The sequence below is a fragment of the Peromyscus leucopus genome, chromosome 5 (genome assembly GCF_004664715.2).
Source record: "Peromyscus leucopus breed LL Stock chromosome 5, UCI_PerLeu_2.1, whole genome shotgun sequence".
NCBI classification, from domain to species: domain Eukaryota; kingdom Metazoa; phylum Chordata; class Mammalia; order Rodentia; family Cricetidae; genus Peromyscus; species Peromyscus leucopus.
The window spans coordinates 41,117,567-41,139,535 of record NC_051067.1 but is presented as its reverse complement, the minus strand read 5'-3'; the positions used below and the strand labels follow the sequence as shown (position 1 = coordinate 41,139,535).

General features: G+C 43.4%; 1 protein-coding gene and 1 non-coding gene across 2 annotated transcripts; both read right to left on the bottom strand.

Annotated features, from left to right (window-relative positions):
* Window positions 1–3,184: 3,184 nt before the first annotated feature.
* On the bottom strand, window positions 3,185–3,289 carry LOC114702242. Its single transcript, XR_003735944.1, has one exon. It is a non-coding gene; the product is annotated as a U6 spliceosomal RNA (small nuclear RNA).
* Window positions 3,290–9,355: 6,066 nt separating this feature from the next.
* Pgbd1 (piggyBac transposable element derived 1) lies at window positions 9,356–19,111 on the bottom strand. Its single transcript, XM_037206454.1, is given in 9 exon segments — window positions 9,356–10,523; window positions 10,525–10,884; window positions 11,284–11,396; window positions 11,399–11,504; window positions 11,507–11,561; window positions 15,695–15,816; window positions 16,635–16,663; window positions 16,666–16,867; window positions 16,869–19,111. Coding segments are annotated over 9 exon segments (2,109 nt in total). The 5' UTR covers window positions 17,067–19,111; the 3' UTR covers window positions 9,356–9,599.
* Between the last annotated feature and the right edge of the window lie 2,858 nt (window positions 19,112–21,969).

Below are 21,969 nucleotides of genomic sequence, written 5' to 3'. Positions count from 1 at the left end.
GAGGTCAGAAGAGGGAATCAGATCCGCCGGAGCTGAAGGTACAGGTGGTTGTGAGCCACCTGACTTGGGTTCTGGGAACTGAGCCCAGGGGCTCTGCAGTAAGTAGTATCAAGTGTCCTGAACTGCTGAGCCATTTTCCCAGCACCATCTGCAACAGTTTTTTAGAGTTGGTTGACAGTTTGAATTTTTATTTATTTAACATGTATATGTGTATGAGAATGTGTGTGTACATGTGGAGATCAGAGGACAAATTTCACGTATGGCAATAGATTACTATGAAAATATCTCTTATGTCTAAAGAGACTGGAACTTTTGGTGGACCTCATAGCTGAGTTAATAATACATGTTGAGGTCACTTAAGACTGATTTCCTGCTGTATATTCAATCTGTTTAACTTGCCTTTAAGAGAACAATGTAACAGTCAATCTTACTTGCCATGAATTTTCCATGTTATCACCTTCTACAACCTAAGCGCATAGCTGTAATCTCAAGACATGTACTCTTCCATGGCCCTGACTCAGAAAACTCTCTCTCTCTCTCTCTCTCTCTCTCTCTCTCTCTATATATATATATATATATATATATATATATGTGTGTGTGTGTGTGTGTGTGTGTGTATGTGTGTATGCATATATATGTATATATGTCTTTGTGTTATAATAATCATGTTTTGAAAACAGCAAGATGGAAGCAACTTTATAAAATAAATACCTTCTATAAATGCTGAAAAAACATGTGGGTATTCCTTGATGATGACAGTTATATTTGCCTTTCTGAGTGCTTCTGGGTTAGTTGAAGTGAGTCAAGTATAATCCCTCATAAAACTTCACTAAAGATTTCTGTAAAGTATCCTTCATTCCTTCCCATGTGATGCTCTATGATCTCTTCAATAGATACAGAGCAAAAGCCCTTGGTTAGGGAGAGATCTGTAAGGAAGACAACATTCAGGCAGGGACAGATTCAGACTCCTACGACAGACTAGACGGCCAGTCATCAAGCAGGCATGGGGACACAGATTCAGACCCAAACAACAGAGTCCAGACAGGCCAGTAGATAACAGACAAGTTCAGAATATACAGATAAGTTATAGAGAGGTGGAAGACATAGGGTGAGAAGTAGCAAATTCAAATTTGGCCTCACTCTTGGGACAAATTACTTCAGAAGGAAGTTTCAGGTTTCTCTAGTGTGACATGGGCATATGCCAATGGTTCTGACCTCATCACGAATGTGTTTAACTGTCATGTTTGGATGCCTCTTGTGAGAATCTCTAGTTCATTTAATCTATGCATTCAGAAGTTGTTCTCTCCTTCTGCCTTGTAGAGTCTAGGGATTGACTCATGTTTTCAGGCTAATTTGACAAGTGCCTTTACCCACTAAACCATTGATTTTTTTTTTCCTTCGAGACAGGGTTCCTCTGTGTAGTTTTGGTGCCTGTCCTGGATTTCACTCTGTAGACCAGGCTGGCCTCGAACTCACAGAGATTTGCCTGGCTCTGCCTCCCAAGTGCTGGGATTAAAGGCATGCGCCACCACCACCTGGCTAACCCATTGATTTTTAAAAAGGATTTTATTTTATTTTATTTATATGAGAATTTGGCATGTATGTATGTATGTATGTGCACCACATCTGTGCCTCATGCCTGCCTAGGTCAGAAGAGGGCATCATATATCCTGGAACTGAAGTTATAGATGGTTTTGAACCATCATATGGGTGATAGGAACCAAATCCAGGTCCTCTTCAACAAACGCTCTGAACATCTGAACCATCTCTCCAGCTCCCTTCCTGAACTATTTTGCTGGCCCATATAGTTTGATTTTATAATTGTCAATGCCGAGAACACTATTTCACATAATACAAAATGGCAGAAGTGTATCTAGGATCCCCTGGGAAATCACTGAAATTTATGTTCTAATCCCAAGTGAAAATTAATTTAAAGGTTTTAAAAAAGAAACTCAAATCAATAACTCAAACAGCAGTTTTTAAAACCAAATATTCTATGTAGATGGAAGTTTCTGTCCTGCCTATTCGGTCCCAAATAAACACACAGAGGCTTATATCAATTATAAACTGTTTGGCCTATTGCTCAGGCTTATAACTAACTAGCTCTTATGCTTAAATTAACCTATAATTCTTGTCTATGTTTAGCCACATGGCTTGGTACCTTTTCTCAGTCCAACAGTCTCATCTTATTTCCTCTGCCTCTGTCTGGCAACTCTGCCTCTGCCTTTTCTTTTCCCAGAATTCTCCTAATCTGGTCACCCCACCTATACTTCTTGACTGGCTACTGGCCAATCAGTGTTTTATTAAACCAATACAAGTGACAAGTCTTTACAGTGTACAAGAGCATTATCCCGCAGCAATTCTATAATACAGTATAATATAATCTAAAGATACATAAATTTGATACTTACATGTTGAGGAATGATAGCAGGAAAATATTAAGTCTTTGTATTCTATAATTAAGCCAATAGGGTTTTTTTCTTTTTGATTACATTTCTTTATTTGTGTTTATGTGAATATGTGGGTGAATGAATGCCACAGCATGTATGTGGAGGTCAGAGAATAACTTGGTGGAAGTTGATTAATTCCTGTGACTATGTGGAACCCAGGCATCAAACCCAAGTCATCAGGTTTAGCAACAAGTCTCTTTACCCGCTTCTCTTACATCCAACCTACTATACTTGCTGGGGACAGATGCGAGTTGTATTTCCACTGTGTATATGAATGGGAGTTTCTTAAAAAGAAACAAACAAAAAACCTAATTTTTATTTCTAATCCAGATAGCATCACAAATACACCCTCAATCCACTTTATTTTCTAAGGCCCAAAGTTTTGTATATTTGAAAAATAGTTCTTTAGATTATAACCAGGTTTGCCCCCCCTTTTTTTCACTAGCATATAAAGAACTAGGTTCTATTACAGCATTTTTCTTTTTTCAAATAAATTTTGTTTGGGTTGTTTTTCTTCTGTCCCCTCTCTCACAACCCACTCCCAGAAGCCTTCATTCCCCTTTCATAATGAAAGTGCTTCTGCCCTCCTCCCCAAACTTCCTCAACATCTCTTGCTCCCCACTCATGGTCTCCCATCTAGTTACAGCTGGGTAAAATTCCAAAGTGTACATATGCCCAGTTTTGTTATCCATTTTTTGTTGATGGACATCTAGGCGGGTTCCATTTCCTTACTAAAAAGTATGGAACGCTTCACAAATTTGAGTGTCATCCTTGCAGAAGGGCCATGCTAATCTTCTGTGCATTGTCCTGATTTTTATGTATGTGCTGCCAATGTGAACATAACCATTGTGTTTCTATAAGAGCAGAACGCTTTATATGTGCAGTAAAAAACACCTCAATGTATAACATAGAGTATTTTCAAATCTGAGCTGAGGCATTTTAGGCAATGTTTATTGGTATTACATATGCATAATGGAATATTCATGTTGTGTGTTCAAAACCAAGACCATGGTGAAGCTGTACAGTATAATATAGGCAAGAGTTACCAGAAACTGCTATGGGATGATTCTTCTGTATGCTGTGAATATGTATCACTCTCATTGATTAATAATAAAGCTGTTTGGACTATAGCAAGGCAGGATAAAGTTAGGCGGGACAATAAAACTGAGGACTGGGATGAAGAAGGGCAGAGTCAAAAGAGATGTGAGCTAGCTGTCTAATAAATAAGATGCCAGAAGGTGGGTAAAGCCAAGGACCATGTTGAAATACATAGATTAATAGAAATGGGTTAATCTGAATATAAGAGCTAGTTAGTAATAAGCCTGAGCTATTGACTAAGCATTCTGTAATTAATATAGGCATTTATTTGGGACTGGGCCATTGGGACAGAAAAATTCTACCTTCATTTACAAGAAACTCCTCCCACTCATGCATTTTTATTTAATTTTTGGTCATTCAGAAACATGTATGATTGCATTTTTTTGCAGTCCCCATTCAATTAAATTATATGACTCTCATATGCATTTGCAACCTATGGCTTAGGAAGCTAGGTGCTGGGCTGGGAAGAGTTCCGTTGGTAAAGTGCTTGCCCTGAAACCATGAGGACTTTGATCCCCATAACCTATTAAAATATATATCTAAAAATATATACACTTAATAGGTATTTAAAACATATATATTTTAAGGATATATATTTACTAATCTGGGCTTGTAATCCCAGTGACGGAAGACAGGGATTGGAGCGGGGCACCTAGTCTAGCCTTTCTGCTGAGGTCCAGGCCAGTGAGAGAGCCTGCAAGGTGTGGGTGGTGCCTGAGAAAGGACACTGAAGGTTGTCCTCTGGCCTCCGTATGTATAAACAGGCACACAGAAACACTCCACACCACACAGATACACACACAGAGACACAGCCACACAAACACACAAAGGTTGGTGCTAAGTCACATCCCTGATGACTCCAACCTCTGTCAGAGGAACCAAAGTTGCCTATTCTCACTTTGTCTCACAACAGTTCTGTTAGCTTTTTGGTTCAGATAATTTGTTAAATGCTTTTCTAACTCATCTCGTTTGTAGCCCTACAGACTATGTAGCCCACTAGCCCCCTCTACACCTCCTTGGCTCCTCTGGTTAAGAATCTCTCAGTGCCTTCTAGTCTGTATGATCAACTCACCCCATTCTTTCCCTCCTGGGAGTCTTCTGTATTACACCATCAGGTTGTTCATGGTCTTCATCCTTTCTATGCAACAACTGTTTGTTTGGCATTAGGGTACTGCTCATACCAACTTGTAACCCAGATATTATACTGTACAATTCTTTGGGTTTTTTACTTTTTTTTGGCCTGCATGTATGTGTCCACTGCCCAAAGAGATCAGAAGAAGCTGTTGGATCCCCTAGAACTGGAATTACAGATGGTTGTGAACTGCCATGTGGGTGCTTGGAATCAAATCTGGGGCCTCTACAAGAACAAGTGCTCTTAGACACTGAGCCATGTCTCTGCCCCCTTTTTCTTTTTAAGCTTTATTCAATAAGCCCCTTTTCTATGACTAAGTCTCAAAGCTCGTCTCATCTTCATTCTAGGTGATCTCTAGTTCTCTGCATTGTGGTGTCCTTCCTATCTAAACATCTACCAGACTTCTACACCTAGCCAAGCCCACCCTCCTGGTTTTCCCTGGTTCCTACAACAGGGCCCCTTTGCAGTCTTTTGCTGGTATTCACGCTTACAGTAGCTTCATTTGAATCATCTCTCCCACTCTCAGAATGGGGAACAGCTGACAAATTTCTTTTATTTCAGATGAAGAATCCGAAGTTGCTCCCCACCCCGACTGTGTCCTGGGGAATGAACCTTGGCTTGTGCAGACACTCTAGCACTGAGCTATAACCCATACCTTCCCAAGGTCAAAAATGTGGAGACCAAGAGCAAGAAAATGAGCTGGTTGTCAAGCAGAAAACATCTGAAGACACAGAACTCCCTTTAGCAACTCCAGGCAGACTTCAAACACCTTTTAGATTTCCAAAGGGGGCAGAAGTGGTCAGTGGACAAATACACAATGGAAAAGGTCCACCTGTTGTAAGTGTAGGAAGATCTTATACAGCCATGAGACCTCCAAACCCACCTAAGGATATACACCAGGAGAAAGTTGTGCCATGCTGTATTGGCACAGCCTCTGACTAGACTGAGCACTTGGGTGGCGGTGGCAGCCTCGCCTGATGATACCTCAGAAGCTGACAGAGAGGCCTGACACACCTGCCCAGTCCTACAGTGGCACTGCAGTAATGTGAAGTGCAGTGCCAGACGACCACTGCTGTCTCTACTCTCATTGTTCTGTCTTTGCTTTACTAGTGGGGTAGTTTGAATATAACTGGCCCTCATTAGCTCACAGGGAGTGGCATTATTAGGAGGTGTGGCCTTGTGGGAGGAAGTATGTCATTGTGGAGGCAGGCTTTGAGGTCTCCTATGCTCAAGCTATACCCAGTGTCTCAGACCACTTCCTGTTGCCTGCAGGTCAAGATGTAGAACTCTCAGCTCCTTCTCTAGCACCATGTCTGTCTGCATGCTGCCATGTCCTGCCATGATGATTAATGGACTAAACCTCTGAAATTGTAAGCCCCACAATTAAATGTTGTTCTTATAAAAGTTTCTGTGGTCATGCTGTCTCTTCATAGCAATAGAAACCCTAACTAAGACAACTAGTGTGTCACAAGTAAAGCAGGCCACACCATGAGAAGACTGGGATGGCTTGTTCAGCACTGACTAAACACAGATGAGAGAATATGTAAGTTTTAGAGAGGCTAAACCTTCCTTCAACCAGAGTTCTAGCACTGTGAAATACCAGAGAGGTCCCAAGAACCAGGGGACTGTTGGCATAAGGAATCCAGCAATGCTCTCAGAGTACAACACTTCCTAGTTTAGAAAAAGCATAGGTAAAGCTAGATTGTTCAGTGAAAGAGTGAAGAGCCTAATCCTCACAACTGGAATGATCCGTTGGTGTAAAAATTGTCTTTCATCAGTGTGGGATGACTCATCCCTAATAGGCCTGAGGGCCAGCAGGCCCAAACCCGTAATAAGATACTTCCTGAGAGCCAACCTGGGTCTGCCTAGGGGCCTTAGCAACAGCAGGAGACATGATGTGATGATGACCTGTACCAATAAGAGGCAGCCATGTCACACCAGCAGATGCATATTCATCAGACCTACCCCCACAGTGGGGTAGAGGGTATATAAGGCTTGCCTCTTCCTAGATTAACTGAGCTTGTTGTTTCAACATTCTCCCAGAGTCTGTGTCATTGGCTCTGCACCTACTTGGTCCCCTCCCCTAAAGGGAACAACAGCACAGGACCCTGTTAGACATCAGAACTCATTTGTACCAGCATATGTTTCAAAGGCTTCTGTGTCATACAGGTGAGGAATGCCACATGATAAATAACAGACCCAGAGATTGCCTTGATACTGACTCAAGCTTGAACTTGAAAGACAAATTTAAGGTATGTATAAAGCATCATCATAAACTTAGTTGACCCTAGGACTCTGGTAAATACAACCAGGAGAGCAATTTTATCATGTAGATCCAGATTCCTTTGTGACATTCCATGTGGGTACAAAGTTCCATGTTCATTTGTGATTTCCCTGTATGGAAAGGAAGGGAAGGAAGCCTTAGTAAAGAAATTACTCCCTACTACTTATATTGTATATTTAGGATGTCCCAGCCTGAGGTCTAAGTCTGGACCTTATTTCAGGATATGTAAGCAGATAGGCAAACTAGAAATCCAAGTTTTGTAACCACTGACTGATACTCAGAGAATTCCAAGACTAGATCCCTGCATTTTTTTTTCTCACTAAAGTTATCTTACTCTGATGTCCTCAAGTAGAGTGACAGGGTAATAAGAGGACTTGGTAGGTTAGAGATTACTTCCAACCCTGAAGACCTGAGTTTGATTCCTAGAACCCATATGGAGAGAATGGACCCCCTGTACCCTGAATTCCACATACACACCATGTGTATACCCACATACATTCACACAAATAAATGTAATAAAAGAATTAAGTTGACTATTTGGGAAAAAAAAAGATACAGCTTTTTTTTTGGATAAGCTAAATTTTTCAATTAAGTGACAATGAAGTTTAAGTACCCTGAATAGTACATAGCACTTAATTCCATGTCCTGTGTGGCTGTAGAAGACATATTTTGGAAGTTTATTTTCTAGTAATGGACAAACACTAAGTAAAAATAGTCACATTGTAAGGCACTGTTCCCACAGCATAGTGAACACAGTATGGATAGAAGTATCACATGTGTTTAGTGCAGGGGCACAACAAGGTAAACCACGACCACCCTTTGTACAGATCGGCAGGAACTTTTGGAATGCATGTGTAGCAGTATTATCTTTGGATAGCCAGGCCCCAAATAATGACATGGGAACTTATTTATTAATTGTGAAAGTTTGGCCTTTAGCTTAGGTTTGTCTCAACTAGCTCTTGTAACTTAAATTAACCCATTTATATTAATCTACATTCTGCTACATGGCATTACCTCTCCTCCATCTTCTGCCTCCTGTTTCCTTTCCATGTCTGGCTGTTGACTTCACCTTTCTTCTTCCCAGAGTCCTCTCTGTCCCTGGAAGTTCCACCTATCCTCTTCCTGCCTAGCTATTGGCTATTCAGCTCTTTAGTAAACCAATCACAGTGACACATCTTCACACAGTGTAAAGAAATATTCTGAAACATGGATGAATGTATTATTACACATGGCTTAAATTTGCCTCTCAAGAGGACTGCAAAGATGGCTCAGTGATTAAGAGTACTGGCTACTCTGTCAGCAGGCCTGAATTCAATTCTTAGCACACACATGGCAGCTCATAACTACCTGTAAATCCAATTCCAGAGGATCCAACACCCTCTTCTAACCTCCCTGGGTACCAGGTACTCATATGGTACACAGACATATGTCGAACAAAAGACTCATGCACTGAAAATAATAACAAACTACAAAAAAAAAATGATGATGTGAATGAGAATGGTCCCCATAGGCTCATATGCTTGAATACCTGGTCCCCAGTTGGTAGAACTGTTTGGGAAGGATTAGGTGTAGCTTTGTTGGAAGAGGTGTGTCACCGAGGACTGACTTTGAAGTTTCAAAGCCCAGACCATTCCTAATTGGCACTTTGCCTTGTGCTTGTGGATAAAGGTTTAAACTCTCAGCTACTGCTCAGTGCCCCGCCTGCCAGCCATGCTCCCCATGGTAATGGTCACAAACTGTAAACCTCTGAAACTGTAACCCCCAATAAACACATTGTTTTATAAGCTGTCACAGCAATTGAAAAGTAACTACGATATCATTCTATCACAGATACATACATAATAAAACAAATATTGAGAGAAAATTGTCTAAAACACAGAAATGATGTAGAATGTTTGTCTTTAGCCTAAGCCACCCCTATGAGACTTCAGCACTATGGAATCATAGTTCCAAATGTCTCTCACTGGATAAATAATCACTGATGACCTCAATCCAGACTCATTCATCTTGTGGGACTTTAACATGGGCTTTTTGCCAGTAGCCCTCTACTTGCTTTCTTCTCAAGATAACTATTGTTACTCAACTTGCTTCATGGCCTTTCTCATTTTGACTTCTTCCAACTCATAGTCATAACATTTCCTTCAGTATTCAAAGATACAGTTTCACACTTCCATTCCTGTACTTCAATTTCACAACTGGCCCTGTCTCAACTACACACGGTGTGATTCAGCTGAGATATTTAGTCCCTCACACCTGTCTTGTTCAGAACTTTCTTCCCTCATGAGCAGTATATCTATTTTGGATTATGGATTCAGTGCTGTTCTATAGGGTATGATATTGTCTGCATTTTTAAAATGTCAGTGTCTAAAGAAACTGACAATGGGGAAATGGTAGGGTTTTGCTCTTTTAATACACAAAATAACTTAATGAGTAAGTGATTGCACATATCTGACACAAAAAGAGGCATATAACACAAATTCAACACTCACAAAATGCTTTTTTAAACATATTTGCTGTAACAATCCAAGATTTAACAAAATACCAGGTACTTAATTACACCATTTCTATTACATTTGCTTTGGTAATCTAATTAGTTATATTTTTTTGTATCTTGTTATTACATATTTTATCTGCCCTAATCAGACGGATTAACATCATGTCCCAAGTAAAAGTGTGCAACATATCTCCAGAGGCCCAGGAGATCTAAAGGAGGGCTAGGGTTACAGACACTGTGTAGCTGCCATGCATTGTTCACGGCTGCATCGATCATGTAACTAACCGAAACTGAGTACCATTTCTTACTTCTTAATCCCACCCTATATTTGGAAATACTTTGATCCATTTTAGCCACACCTTTCCCGAATTCCTCATACAATTTCACTATGGATGGTTGGCTTACCTGAAGGAGCTTTTCATCATCAGCAACACAGTTTACTTCACTGACTGGTTCTATGCCTACAGCATTTGAACACAGACTAATAAAGCCATCACCAAGCCAACGGCATAAAATTATCTCATCATTTTCTTCTACCCTGAAATCAAAATACCCCCTGTTCATCTTTTTCATGTGTTCTACATTCATGAGCGGGCATTTTTCGGTCCTGTTTTCACGAATTGATCCTGTAGCCTTCACTCCCTTCTTCTTCAAAGCTGACATCAGTTTAACACTTGTAAAGAAGCCATCAAAACACAGGTGATAGGGATAGTGACCTTTCTGCAAAAGATCGTCAGCAAAGCTCATTATTAGATTCCCACCTAGCCCAAGGTCCAGCTCCTCATCTGTTTCTGCAGCTGAGTCTTCTTGGTAGGGCTCAAACCAAACTAGGTAGCCTTGTGTGGTTGTACCACACCAAATTTTATAGCCAATTCCAAGAGGCTTTCCATTCAGAAATTGGTCACTATCAAAGCATTCACACATTGACCTGCCAAAACAACAGTATTTTTCTAGGGGGGCGTACAGGAGGAAATTCTTAGTCATTTGCTTCATTAGAGGCCTCAATTTTGAAAACTTATCTTTTTGATCTAGGTGGCTATTATCAGCAAAATGCAGGCATGAGAAAAATCAATTCAAATCTGTCCCTTTTAATTGCATTTCTAACCAGGGTCTGATCAGCATCAGAGATTTCCCAATACATTCCCCTCCTGGGATGCCTTACGAGTCCACTTCAGAGCAGGACACCAAACACACACCGCATTTCCTGCACTGTGACTTCCAAGTTGACATTTTTCTGAGAAGCATAATTATTGGTTTCATTGACAATCAAGTTAAACGTTTCATCATCAAAAAACAATTCAAAGAGCTTTACTGGGTTCAACTTCTCACTCTTGAGATTCAAAAGTCCAGAATCCAGTGCTGACCAGCTTGGAAAGTTGGGCTTAATGTCTCTTTTAGTCCAGTTCTTCTCAGGGACAGTGGACACCTGCTGTGGCATGGTCTGTATGTCAAATCTGTTGCTCTGATTGGTTAATAAATAAAACACTGATTGGCCAGTGGCCAGGCAGGAAGTAGGTGGGACAAGAAGAGAGGAGAATTCTGGTAAGCAGAAGGCTGAGGCAGAGAGACACTGCCAGCCACCGCCATGACCAGCAGCATGTGAAGACGCCGGTAAGCCACCAGCCACATGGCAAGGTATAGATTTATGGAAATGGATTAATTTAAGCTATAAGAACAGTTAGCAAGAAGCCTGCCACGCCATACAGTTTGTATGCAATAGAAGTCTCTGTGTTTATTTGGTTGGGTCTGAGCGGCTATGGGACTGGCGGATGACAAAGATTTTTCCTGACTGTGGGCAAGGCAGGAAAACTCTAGCTACAGACACCTTTAGCTTCTTTCTCTGAGGCTGCATCTCAGACTCATTGTCTTCCTCTGCCTCTGAGTCATCAGAAAACGCGAGGCCCTGAAGCAGCTCACTCACTCAAGATTTGTCTTTTTCCTCCCTTTCCGAGTGATGTCTCCAGCTGCATACTGCAAGGATGTGATGTGCATCCTGGCCCGGGAGTCTCGGGGTGGGTGGCAGTTCCTGAGAGTGTTCAACCTTGAGAGACTGTCTTTTCCGTAGGGAAAGTAGTACAACCAGGAATGTGGGGCGCACAAGCTCTGAGAAAGAAAACAGAACATGCTCTACAAACAAAACAAAAGAATCCAAATCTCTTTCTCCACACATGACAAAGACAAAGTAGAATCGTTGTTTTTCTGGGCGGATCTACTTTCTATTCCTTGTTTCCCAGGGAAGACTTGCTACACTTGGCATTCTGACCTCTCCCCGCCTTTCACTCACTCCTGCGTCATAACTAACCGCAGAATCTGAGAAGCTGGCCCACTGAGCACGGTAGGCCCCCTCCCCTCCCCCTCCTCCCTGTCCCCTCCCCCTGCCCCCGCCCCCTCAGTCCTGTAGGAGCAGGATGCAGACCTTCCAGGCTGCTCGGGGCACCTATTGTGCTGGCAGGCCTCTACAGGAGGCACTCTTCTACCATGAAGAGCCCGGTTAGCTCCGCCTCCCACCCCCTTATCCGGGCTAGCTTCTGGTAGCAGTAACTTGGGATTTCCAGAACCATCTGTCCCACTCCTGTGTCCCGGTTTTCTCTTTACTTGGACACGATCTTATGTCAATTCACTATTTACCAGGTCCCCTCACAACTCTTGGGATTTCTGAGCAAGGAAGGACTTAGCATCGCTTAGCTTTATATTCATCTTGGTAGATACATTTCTCTGAGGAGAAACAAACAGAAACTCAGATTCACTGCACTTGAACGAATTTGTGCGGGATCTACAGGAAGCAAGCTAAACTGAAGATGAAAAGTATTATTTGGCACAAGTAACCTTACTCCTTACTGTTGTCTGAGTGGGCCACAGTGCTTGCGTGGAAGTCAAAGGACACCTTGTGGAATGCCTTCCTTGCCCCTTTCTGTGGGTTCTGGAGACTGAAGTCAGGCCATCAGGCTTGGGTGGTGCACTCCTCACCTGCTACGGAGTCAGCTGCCGTTTTATTTGCTCTTGTGTGCCTTGGGAGAGGAAGTTCACGAGCCTCTGGGCAACCAGTGGCAGTCAGGAGACAGCGTTGGGAGCTGGCTCTCTCCTTCCATCGCGGGACCCTGGGATGAAACTCGGTCAGACCTGCACGGCGAGTACCCTTACCTGCTCAGCCAGCTTGCTGGCTTTTTGTGTAAAGATTTTTATTTGACTTTTTAATTACATGTATACGTGTGTGGAACGTACATGTGAGCTCAGGTGCCCAAGGAGGCCAGGTGTGTCAGATCCCCTGGAGTGGGAGTTACAAGGAGTTGTGAGCCACCCAGGGTGGGTGCTGGGAGCCAGACTTCCATCCTTTGAAAGAGCAGCAAGAACTCTTAACCACTGAACCATCTCTCCAGCCCCTTATTGCTTTTTTTTTTTTTTTTTTTTTTTTTTTTTTTTTTTTTTTTTTTTTTTTTTTTTTTTTTTTTTTTTTTTTTTGTGACAGACTCGCTCTGTAGCCCAGGCTGGCCTGAAACTTACCACATAGCCTAGGCTGAGCTTGAAATAAAGACAATCCTATTTTCCTGCCCAAGCCTCGTTAAGTCCTGGGATTGTAGGCATGCGCAACCACACCCGGCTCAATACATTCCTTTTGAGATGCTATTATGAATTCCATCACGACATTAAAGCCTTTCAATGATGTAATCTAAACCCCAAGAGCCATGGTGCACTAAGGCTGATGTGGTGAGGTCAGGATCTGGGAGTGGGAAACGGGGAAGAGTGAGGTAAGGGAGAAGGTTAGGACGTAGGACTGGAAGAGGAATGTGGGGCTCCAGAGGCTTGACCTCTGAAATCACATTAGGACCGATACATCAGACTAGCTACCTCCAAGTGTCTGTTACAGGAAACAATAAAGTATTTTTATTCTTACAGGCGCTGTGACTCATGGTTGCAGGCATTTGATGCTGCATATACCCACAAGCAAAAGGGCAGCTTCCCACCCTCCAGGTGTAACTCTATGCTAAGTTAGTGGCGTCACATCTGTCCTATAGTGGGACTCAGCTCAGTCCTCACTAGCTTAATTAAAAATTCACTCCTTTTCCTTTTAGTTTCAAGATACTTCTATGTTAGGGGCTGTGGTGGGGCTCAGTGGTGCAGTGCACCCCAAGGCCCTGGGTTTACTACATAGCACAGGAAGGAGAAGGAGAAGAGGAGGAGGAAGAGGAGGAGGAGGAGGAGGAGGAGGAGGGAAAGGAGGAGAGGGAGGAGAGAGAGGGAGGGAGGGAGAGAGTTCTATATTGGCTCAGAATTAGCTTCCTGTTTCCCTAAAATGGAGACTCTCCACACCCTGCCCCTTGTGTGGTTAATTATCCCACCTTTCCTTCTGCTTCCCCCACCTGCTCCCCCAAGTTGTGATGGCTTCACTGGAAGCCCACCGTCTGCCTGGGATCGGATCTTTCCTTTCAGCTTTAGGGGTATCTACGATACACTTCAGGTGTGTGCCCAACCAACACTTATGAAACACCTAATCCCATAAATCATTTCTCCTTATCAGACTTCCTTTTGATCCTTTTCTTGTTCAGGCCTCCTGATGGAGGTTGAAAATGCCCTGGCTGTCTTCCCTAAGTCCCTCACAGCTCTGATAGCTCCTTCTCAATTGTCTAAATTCTGTCTCTTGGTTTCTCCATTTAAGTGGGGCTTAATGGGACATTCTAGTAGGGTCATGGGAGATAGTCATGATGAGAGCAATTTATATTATGATGGCCTAGCTCAAGAGGTTCCAGTGGAGAAGATTAATAAGTGGCCTAGAGACAGTTCTTTTGATATCTTGGTGAAGAATGTGGCTGCTTTCTGCCCTTGTCCAAAAAATCTGCCTGAGGCTACATTGAAGAGTTTTGGATTAATGGCATTGGCAGAGAGATTTCAAGTCAGGCTAGTACTGACTCTGCTGTGTGGTGATTATAGTGATTATAAATATATTAGTGATTTCAGATTTCATTATAGATCTTATGCAGATCTATAATGAAAAGGAACAAACGGAGCAAGGAAAAACACAGAATGTATAATTTGAGGAGAAAAGGAGCACCAGGAAGTATAATGGAGCTAAGTCCAGTACTCAAGGAGCTAAAAAGTTTAAAGAAAAACCTGATCTTAAATGGAATAAAGGGAGTGGTGGCCTCAGAGTAAAAGCCCATCCAACTAAGCTTCCAACTTGTGAAAAGGAATTAAAAAAAAAGCTTAGGCAGTGAGAGGAACCATGACAGCAGAAAGCTGGAGAAGATGTATTTGAACAAACAGGCCAAGTCCCAGCTCCAGCAAGCAGAAGAACTTGCCAGCTTCAGGCATGTGGTTCTGGCTTTAGAGTCAAGGCTACAAGAAGGGGGTTGGGGAGTCTGCTGAGGCATGTGTCAGGGGTATCCCTGCACAGAGGCCCAAGGAGCCACTGTGTGAAGTTGTGAAGATGAAACCTGGATTTCATTGGAGACCCCAAGATGTTGGAGATGCCAGAGCTGTGGGATACCTGCCAAGGAGAGCTGCAGACTGGCTGTGGAAACGGCCTGAGAGAGAAATGTGTTGCAGTCAACAGAGCTGAAAGGAGTTGGAGATCTGAAGAGCACTTTGGCATCAGACATGGAGATGCAGAATTTGGAGCTTACCCTTTTGGTTTTTAGTCTTACTTTAGCCCAGTATTTCCTCACTATACCCCCTTTGCTCCCTTTTGGAATAGTAATGTATATTCTGTGCCATTGTAAGTTGCTGGAAGTGTGAATATGTTGGAAGTGTGAGATCTACTTTTTTATTTTTATTTTCCAGGGGTTACAGTTAAGAGATTACCTGGAGTCTCAGAAGAGACTTTGAACTTTGGATTTGTGTGTGTGTGTGTGTGTGTGTGTGTGTGTGTTTATATGCATGCATTCAGGCATGCACACTGAGGTCAGAGGACAACTTGCAAAAGTTGGTTCTTTCCTTCCATTATGTGGGTCCTGGGGATCCAACTTAGGTTGTCAGGCTGAGGGTCAAGCATGTTTACCTGAACCATCTCTCAGCCCTTAAATACTTTACACACACACACACACACACACACACACACACACACACACACACACACACACGGTGGGGAGCATGATTTGATACTAAATTACTTTGTATACAAAAACAAGAAAGAAGTCCTTGAGCTTAGAGACAATCAGTTCTCTTCTGAGGAAACCTTGTATCCATCAGTGACCTCTTTCCAGTGTCCTCAGCAAACTCACCCTCTAGCACTCACCGCTCACTTCTGGGGGAGCTTTGGAGGTTCACATGCCAGAGAAGGGACCCCAGGCTGGAGGAACTGGAGGCTCTGAAACTCCAAAGAGGCACCTTGATACTCGGTCACCACTAGGTGCATGTCCTGTTCCTGAACATAGAAAGTGGCCTGGCGACAAAAGATTGACCTTAAAAAAGTATGGGGGGGGGGGGAGCCAGAGACTCTCTCAAGGGAACAGAGAACAAGCTCCATTTACTCCTCCAGCAAGAAGAACTGAGACACATTCATTCAGCAAATTACACAGCAAACTCACTCAGACAGGCCCTCCTCAGTATCCAGGGACTCAGCAATCAAGGCAGGCAAGACAGACAAAGGACCTGTCCCCAGAAACACACAATGAGCTACAGGCAAAAATGTAATGAGGACTAGGGTCTGTACACTATCCCAAAATATCTTCCACACACTACAAAATAACTACAAAGGGAAAAATGATAATTCTCTAGAGAAGACCTTGTGAGGAAAGGGCAAAATCCTCCCTCCGTGCCTGTGAAGACTGACAGGAGAAGGCACTGCCCTCTGTGGAAGATATGGAGCAAAGTGGACAGCGAGGTGGTCATATTCAGATTGTAAAAGCATTTCCTTGATCTTCATAAATATATACTGAAGTACTTGGAGGTAAAGGAACATATTTACAATTAATTGACAGTTGGTTAAGGGGGGAAAGGTCTGCATAAATGTGCATGCCTATGCAAAAATAATGAATCTGGCTTGTAGGAAAATGGATGGGGTAGGTGGGGCATATCATGGAACTAGTGTTAGCAACAGCTACGTCTGTGTGAAGAGGACAAAGCGCTCTATGCTGTCTTTGCAGTCCCTCTCTAATTAATTCAGAATAAAAGGTTAAGCACTAGCAAACGCACATGCCTCCCCCTATTTCTCTCACACTAGCACATTCATTACTTTCCCACCTGCTGTCCTGAGTCTCCATGTCCGAGGCTAGATTCTCCAGCAATGCCGCTGCCTTGTCCCCACTCTGCAGACGATACATCTGTACCCAGGCTTGGAGTTCTTTGGGCAGGATGGTCAGGAACTGCTCCAGCTCCAGCACCAGCAGCTCCAGGATCTGCTCCTTGCTGCGGGTCTCTGGCCTCAGCCATTGATGGCAAAGTTCCAGAAGCTGGGCCAGAGCTTCCCGGGGGCCCAGGGGCCTCCTGGTAACAGAACTGCCTAAATCTCAGGCGGTGAAGTTCCCGAGCATGGGTCCTGCCCGTCTGTGAGCTGCCTGGCTGCTCCCAGGTGGGATCCTCCACCTTCACTGTCACAAGGCTGTCTTCATTGTCAGCAGGGGACCCCGACAAAGCTCCATACATGTCCGACTTAGAAGGTGCAGTAAGGCTCATTTGGCTGAAGTCTGTGCTTCAGAAATGTACTGCTAAACGAACCTCTACAGTCTAAAAATTGAACACATAAAGCTAAGAGTTTCAAAACCCTATGAAACATATTTTTATTTTTGTCTCCAGTATGCTGTGCACATAGGGTTCCATGCACCAAAATCATATCCTGAACACGAAAGGAGTTGAGCCCAGAGGTAAGGGATATACCTCGAGGGGAGAAAGGCTAACAATAAGAATGACTGCCCAGGCATGGTGGTGCATGCCTGAAATCCTAGCATGCAGGAGCAGAAGCTAGTGTGCCCTATTTAGCAAGTTCAAGGTCAGCCTGGGCTAAATGTAGAGACTCTGTCTCAGTGAAACCGAAAACAGCAAGACCTCCCAAACTAATAAACAGTAAGGATGTTTGAATGTATTACTCTTAAGCTAGAGAGGAGGGATAAGCTGACACACGGAGAAACCAGAGAGCTGTCTTGGCAGAAACACAGTACCGTTTGAAGGTCATTTATCGATATGCATTGAATATTTCACTTTATGTTCAGATACGGTAATGTTCTTCCAAAGTTTCTGATCACCAAATGCCTTCTGTAGTGAGACCTTGCCAGGCATGCCTCCCATAATTCTTTCTCACATCTGTGCTGGCCCATAACTTGCTTCAGTCAACAGAGTATGATGACATGACACAGTATAAGGAAGTATCCCTCTAGCTCCTGAGACACTGCCCCAAGACAACCACACTGTGAGGAAACCCAAGCTAGTTATGTAGAGGTCACTTGGAGGCAGGGCTCCTAAGCTAAAGCCTACCTGGGCCTAGGGCCTTGATAATTTATTGGCTAACACAGCGACATGAGTAACTCCAAGTTTCCATTCTTAGGGTTTTATTGTCTTTTTGACTAGAACAACAGACACCCGAGACAGCAGACACACAGCAGTTTCTTTAGTTCCCTCATCTCACTTTCTCCTTTGGTGACCTCAATTTCAGCATACCTGTTTCAAGGACATGTGCATCCTTTACTGGCTCCAACTTGCCTTTTGACTCCAGACCCACATCTTCCCGGGCTAGCAGGACGCCTCCAGCTTCACGCCTGTCCTGCACCAACATTTCATCACACATCGAAAGGAAACCAGAGTCCCCTCAGAGTGGTGTTCATTATATATTTCTCCGTTTCTATGGACGTCAGCACTTCCCATGTATTCAGGCTTAACATCAGGTCCCATATAACTATCGAGTTCAGCTAATTATTTCTACAAAATGCCTCCCACAGCTATCCCTTCCTTCCGTTCCTTTAGTTACCGTTTTTATCCACTATTACGATCATTTTGTTTCTTACTTCTGACCTCCCATCATTGGATTAATATTTCCTAAAGCACACTTTTGACCATACTTCAACATGACTTGGGTGTTAGTGTGAAATACGTTTGTTATTTACTGTGTTCTTGCACATAACTCCTAAAATTCTTTGGGTGGGATAAGCTGTAAGTTAAACTGAATAATTATGTAATTAATCATGCCAATATTATAAAGTCTCCATCAAAAACCAAACAAGCAGGATTTGTGGAGCTTCCAGACAGTTGGAGGTTGACCCCTCCACAGAGGGCATGGAAGCACCACACCCCTTAACCTTATCCTAGGCAACACTCAGACACTTTCTGCTTCATCTGTATCCTTTGCAATATACTTTATAACACACCAGTAAGAACGTTTCCTGAGTTCTGTGAGAGCTCTGGGAGGGGTAGTAAAAACCCTGCTTTCCAGCCAGTGGGTCAGAAGCACAGGTAAAATAAACTGGAGCTTACAACTGATGTTGAAAATGGGAACCAGTCTTATGTCTTGTATACTTGAGCTTCAACATATAGGATCCATCCATCTGCACTGACTTAGGGGACATCGAATGGTGTTCAGCAAACAATTGCTTGTGCTTGGTGGGGACAAATCTCTATGACCTTTTGAGGTCACAGGAGCGTTTCACACTGTTGTAGTGTGAGAGAGGAGTGAAAAATCGTTTCTTCCTACAGACTGCCATTAAACACGGGTTTGGGATGGGGTGGGTAGAAGAGAGAGAGACGCCTCCACCACCACCGCCGCCGCCGCCGCCGCCGCCGCCGCCGCCGCCGCCACCACCACCACCACCGAGTTTCAAACACTTTTCCTTGAACTAACTTCAAACTCCCAGAATCCGATTTTACCTGCGTCTTACTTTTAGTTTACCACCAATTATATTAAGCTCCTAATTATTTTCCACTTGTAAAGTTAATCCTGGAATAAAAGAAGTTAGTTCCCACCTACAAGAAAACCATGGTCTTCCCAGTTCCTCATTCACCACGCTCTGACCTCTTCCCTCCCCGCTTTGTAGTGGGCCATCCTTCCAATGTGAATTCCCACTGGCATGCGACCTACTCTGTACGTGCATAATCTTTCTGGGTCACCCTCAAACCTAATGTAGGGATGGGGAAAACTCAGCCACACGGGTTCTCCGGGTTCTATTACAGATCACTGCACAGCCATCCCTGCCCCTCGCAGTCCTCTGCATAGACTCTTCAAACGCAGCCCCTACCTGGTACCCACAAAGACTGATGGACTTCTTGACGAATGTAATAGATGTGCCTGGGGTGCAATAGCCAGGGCTCTAGCGTGCCCAATCTATGCCAAGACACATAAGCCAGCGCCTAGCGCCCAGCAGTTAAGTGTGTCTATTTGCTGCTCAAAAGTTTAGGGAAGGTGTGCAACGAGGATGTGCCGAGCTCAGGAAAGGCTGCTACCGGAGCCAGGAGGCCAGAGCGCCACAGCCTGGTGGTGCCTGCTGTTAGCAGAGCCGGCGACGGTGCAGTTCAGCGGGATGAGGGACAGGGGGCACTTCCTGCAGCTGGAGCGGGGCACCGAGGGGGCACTTCCTGTAGACGGAGCTGGAGACCCAGAGGCAACTTCCGGCTGCCGCTGTGCACCTCAGGAGCACGGTCCCAGTCTCTGGTGCTCCGGTGGAGCTAGCCTCTCCTGGTGGTTCCAAATCGCTCAATCACGCGTAATAAATCATTTCAACCCCAAACCTGTGGGATGCGCCAGTGGGAGAGCTCTTGCTTGACGAACTTACTGGGTTCAGTCCCCAGCACCCAAGAGAAGGAGTTTCTTCCCCAGACTGGCATCCATAGAGACAGCCGCCAGGTCGGCCTTTACCAGGCCTTGCGCGGCGAGCCGGATAAGTAAATATACAGATTTTATATGGGTGACAAAAACCCAGGTAGCGTGAATTCGAGAATTATCCATATTTACATTTATTTCCTATGTGGGTGTTCGAATTGGGGGTCGTGTGGAGGTCAGAGGACAACCTAGAGTCGGTTCTTCTTTTGTTACGTAGGTCCTAGGGATTGAACTCGGGTTACCTGTTAGACACTCGCAGACCCATTTCCACAGCCTCCCTGTTTTATAAATTTTCAGGACACCCCTTGAAACGTGTTGTTCACAGTATATTAGCGTTTGAAGCACTTATGGAAATCACAATGTAATTGTGCACTTGAGTTTTTTTCTGAGATAGTGTGGAATTTCTCCATAGCAGCTTCTTAAAAAATAGTGTTTTGTATGCCTTCTCATGAGCTTGCACACGTGGGTGTGGAGGCCAGAAGCCTCGACTTTTCACCTTATTTTTCAGACAAGGTCTCTCACCGAATCTGGAACTCCGATGCAGCTTCACAGGCTGGCCAGAAAGCTCCAGGGATCTCCACACCCCAGAGCGATTGTAGCTGTGCATTACCATCTCTACCTTTCTACATGGGTTCTGGGAATCTGAACTCAGGTTCAAATGTTTGTGTGGCAGACGTTTGACCAACTGAGCCTCTCCCAGCCCCATAAGCTTAGTTTATAGACATCACAACAACGGTATTCCATTGTATCGGCTACAATATATACTTACTATATCCTCATTAACGTAGGCTTAGGTTATATTCTTTATAAGTAATGCTATAGGAAACACCATTCAAAAATCTTTACATTCTTTTTAAAGCTTAATTTTATTAAAAATGACTTTGAAACTTTAAACTCTTTATAGACTCTTCACAGTACTGTCAACATTCCCATTTCGATAAGAAAGTATTCTTTATACTATCAATAATTAAATTATGTTTTTACAGTGTTTTAAATATATTTGTTGTGTAAATACAACACACAAACTGACAAAAAGTAATATACATTTAAAATTTTGATAGTTCTCTAAGTTTTAAGGGCCATGCTGTTTAGGAATAGAAGATGTTAATAGAAAAGCCAGAAGAAGACCATCACTTTCACACAACCAGTGATCAATGACTGATCGGCATGTAAACGATGTTCAACAATAGACACAGAAAGCATGTTCTAAAATAGGCTCTATTTACTGAAGGATAGCTAGCTTTCTTCTGAGGTTGAGGAATGACAAGTGTTATAAATACCTACATGCAGGTTTTTGTATGGATGTAAGAGTTAAACATCAAGGAGATTCGTCATATGCTAAGACTTAACTTGGTGGTGCTGGGGACCTAAGCCAGGCCCATACACATGCTGCACAAACGCCCTACCACTGAGATACATCCTTAGCGTCTGTCTTGAGACAGGGTCTTAACAAGTAGCTCAGGCTATATTTGAACTTGTGATCCCCCTGCTTCAGTCTCCTATGCAACACAATGTCAGCTTCCAGGCTGTGTTCTGGTTGTATTATATTACTATATTGTTATAGGGCTGGAGAGATGACTTAGCAAAACATACAGAGTTCAATTCCCAACACCCACATTGGGTAGCTCATTGCCTATAAATCCAGCTCCCAGGGAGATCTAACAACTCTGGCCTACTTGGACACCCCCCACACCATATTATTTAAAAAAGATATATATCTTTAAAAATTACTAAAAAAATACAATATAAACTTCTATCACAAATCTATCTTCTATC